At 43.9% G+C, this 3,370-nt stretch overlaps 1 protein-coding gene across 15 annotated transcripts in view; it reads left to right on the top strand.

Moving 5' to 3' along the window:
• kiaa1217 (KIAA1217 ortholog) overlaps positions 1 to 3,370 on the top strand; it is a 116,409-nt gene that overhangs the window by 98,660 nt on the left and 14,379 nt on the right. For all 15 annotated transcript variants that reach the window (XM_014013358.1, XM_014013366.1, XM_014013371.1 and 12 more), the window contains one exon: positions 2,340 to 2,487. In XM_014013358.1, the coding sequence (XP_013868812.1) occupies positions 2,340 to 2,487 (148 nt within the window). The remainder of the gene's footprint in view (positions 1 to 2,339; positions 2,488 to 3,370) is intronic.

The raw sequence follows: 3,370 nt of genomic DNA on the forward strand, positions 1-3,370 counted from the left end.
AACAAAAAAACACACACCCCCAAGAACCCTCCCGTCCCTCCCCACCTACACCGGATCCACCAAAAAAAAAAAACCATAAATACATCTTGTATTCATATAACAGAAAATTCAAATCACAGGTTTGTGTACAAAGAACCAATATTTGACCTTTACACAAAGTTATCTGCGGAAATTTTCTCCACGTAGTATATAAATGGCTGCCAGATGTCAAAGAATTTGTTTACAGATCCCTAACAGTATATCTAATCTTCTCTAAATGAATGTAAGACATAACTTCTCTTAACCAATGACCATATACTGGAGGATGTGTATCCTTCCATCGAAGAAGAATGAGTCTTCTAGCCAGTAGAGAGCAGAATTGCACTGTCTGCCTTACACAAATGGGTCTCCTGCAAAAAAAGTAATATTAGCATCAAGTTGTCTTAAATGTGTCATAACTTTCCTAAATTTCACTGRACCATTGAGGGATTTCACATTCCAACTCACACAGTTAACTGGGTGACTGTTGATGAACCTGTTAATATTAGAACTGCTCATGTATGGTCAATCGGACTGTAGTACGATATCCACAAACCATCACAAAAAAATAACCTGAAAAAGACATTCTCAAAACAAATAGATCCAGGATAGTCCCACCCCTTTCTCCTAAAAAAAAACACGGAGAACCCAACAAACAAATAATCCACACATTTGTGCTTATACTGGGGGGCTTAACTCCCTGTCTGGACTCCCGCCACAACTAAATAACAATAACAGAAAAAATTTAAAAAAGGGGTTCCCTTACTTTAAAATATTATTACTGTTTATGCTCCTTGCAGCACTGATAAATAAATCACTAACCAAGATCTGGACAGACCCCCTGTGAAATTCTCGTACAAAGAACAAAAAGAGGAATGTCGTCCCTGAGAATAATGTCTAAAATTAAACAAGATATAACGCGGGACATAAAGTTGAAAGGTTCATTACAACCTGACAGTCATAATGGATCGATGAAGATTGGACCTGCGGTCAACGCCGGTCCTCGTTGTCCGTCGCCGAGATGATCCTCTTTTTAACGTAGTCCATTGCTTTATTGGCATCCATGAACTCCTTGTTTTCCTCCCCATGAGAGATGCGGAGCCATGCAGGAAAAAGCAGGCCATAGCGAACATCACGTCGGTTGCGAAGGAGCCTCCTCACCTCCGTAAACGCCGCTCGAGCCTTGGCCACAGCTGCCGTGTAGTCAGATGTGATGATGACCGGTGTCTCTTTAAAACGAAGAGGACCATGACTCCGAGCCTGACGTAGTATTTCCACACATTCTTGATAATAGTGCAGCTTCGCAACAATGACCCGCGACTTACCGCCTGACCTGTTTCCACCTGGAGAGCGATGGGCTCGGTCAACCAGTGKCTCTTTATCCATCTGTAGAACCTCTGCTAGCAGTTTAGCCACTGCTGAAGTGGAGCTGGATTCTGRCGTTTCAGGAACTCCAATAATCCGCACATTGCACCTTCTCATGCGCCCTTCCATATCGTCACACTTCTTTTTGAGCCCACCGACTTCTTCTTTCAGTTCAAACACAGTGGTGCGCAGAGAAACAAACTCGTCGGACCAGGTTGACAAGCCGTCCTCCACTTCTTTAACGCTCTGTTTAACGTGGTCCAGATCTGCGCGCAGTAGCATCGTGCCGTTAGCCACCTCAGCTCTCACAGCTTGTAGCTCCCCTTTAATAAGAGTGAACTCTTCAGCCAAAGCCGCTTTTATTTYGGATTTGATCACAGCTGAGAGATCGGTTTTTATAGCGGCAAGAATGTCAGAHTTCAAGGAGAGTGCGTCCGCCTCGCTGCGGGAGGGAGAGGAGGGCGCCGAAGGTCCGGCTTTAGCTGCAGTTAGCTCTGAGGTGGTGTCAGGTCTAACATCCATTGAGCTAGAATGTTTGCCTTTCCTAGAGTTTGTCGCCATTCTTCTACTCTTCCAGGCAATAATCACTCAGGGGTCGAGTCCGAATGGACCAAATGTTTAAAACAGCAAGGACATTTAGTATAGAACCACAAACTGAACAAGTCGGAGCGTGAGCCACGCGACACATGTCTCACTCCTCCGCCATCTTGCCCCGCCTCCTCGATATGATGTATTTTCTATAAAAGTTAGCTCGTTGTGTTTTTGATCGTCGTGTCGATGCTGTGCCAAAAAAGGTATCCCAGTGAAAGACATACTTATCACAAAAAGTGCTTTTTGATTGGCACAAGTGTGTAGTGTCACTTGTCATAAAAGTGTACTGCCAATCATCTGTCCAATCAGTCAGTCTACATCTAACTATTTTTACAGAATCTGACTATTAAATTGGTAACTTTCAGGAGAATTTCCAGCCCTCCAAACCAGAATGCGAGCTGTCCTCAGAGTCGAGGTGGAGGCTGTCAAGTTTTTGAAGGAGGAGCCTCACAAACTCGACAGCATGTTGAAACGGGTCAAGAGCCTGACCGACACCCTCAGCACTCTGAGGAGGTAAGAGGAGGAGGAAAAAAGGGGGGGAGGGGTGGATGGGGTTAAAGTAGGGATCAGGGGGAACAGGTCCTGAAGTGTAGGGGCTGAGTGCATAAAAGGGAATTAATGATGAAATCAAAAAGGACTATGCAGGGCTTTTTTTGTGTGTGTGTTTGTGTGTGTCACTTCAGTAGAAAACAAAACCAAATATTAGTTTATTTAGTTTATTTATTTCTTCATCATCAGTGATTTTTTTAAGTGAAGAGAAAATAGAGAGAGAGAAAAGCAGAGAGAGAAGTAATTAGAAAGATAGAAAGATTGAAATAGCGATTAGAAGTATATTAAATATACACCAACAAAACGCAGGACCACACACTCAACATCTGTCCGCTCACCTGAAAAATAAATGGATAAATACATGGAGGGCATTTAAAATGTACTGCATACACATACCCATACATACATAAAGATATACATACATACATGACTACATTCATAAATATTGTCAGTATATACACACAGACATATATACACACAGACATATATACACACAGACATATATACACACTCAGTGACCAGTCAGAACCCCCCAGATCAGAACACCTGTCTGTGAGCGGTTGTGAACATGCGTGTATATACAAGATTTCTCCAATGGAATATTTAATAGTGACTGTGGAGGACCCCCGAGCGCCGAGCCCCAAGGGGCACCGGCACGGGAAGATCCGCTCACCCACCCCCCAGATCAGAACACCTGTTTGTGAGAGGTTGTGAACATGCGTGTATATACAAGATTTCTCCAATGGAATATTTAATAGTGACTGTGGAGGAATCCCGAGCGCCGAGCCCCAAGGGGCACCGGCACGGGAAGATCCGCTCACCCACCCCCCAGATCAGACTATAGGGG

This window comes from Austrofundulus limnaeus, unplaced genomic scaffold, assembly GCF_001266775.1.
Source record: "Austrofundulus limnaeus strain Quisiro unplaced genomic scaffold, Austrofundulus_limnaeus-1.0 Scaffold100, whole genome shotgun sequence".
In the NCBI taxonomy this organism is placed as follows: Eukaryota; Metazoa; Chordata; class Actinopteri; order Cyprinodontiformes; family Rivulidae; genus Austrofundulus; species Austrofundulus limnaeus.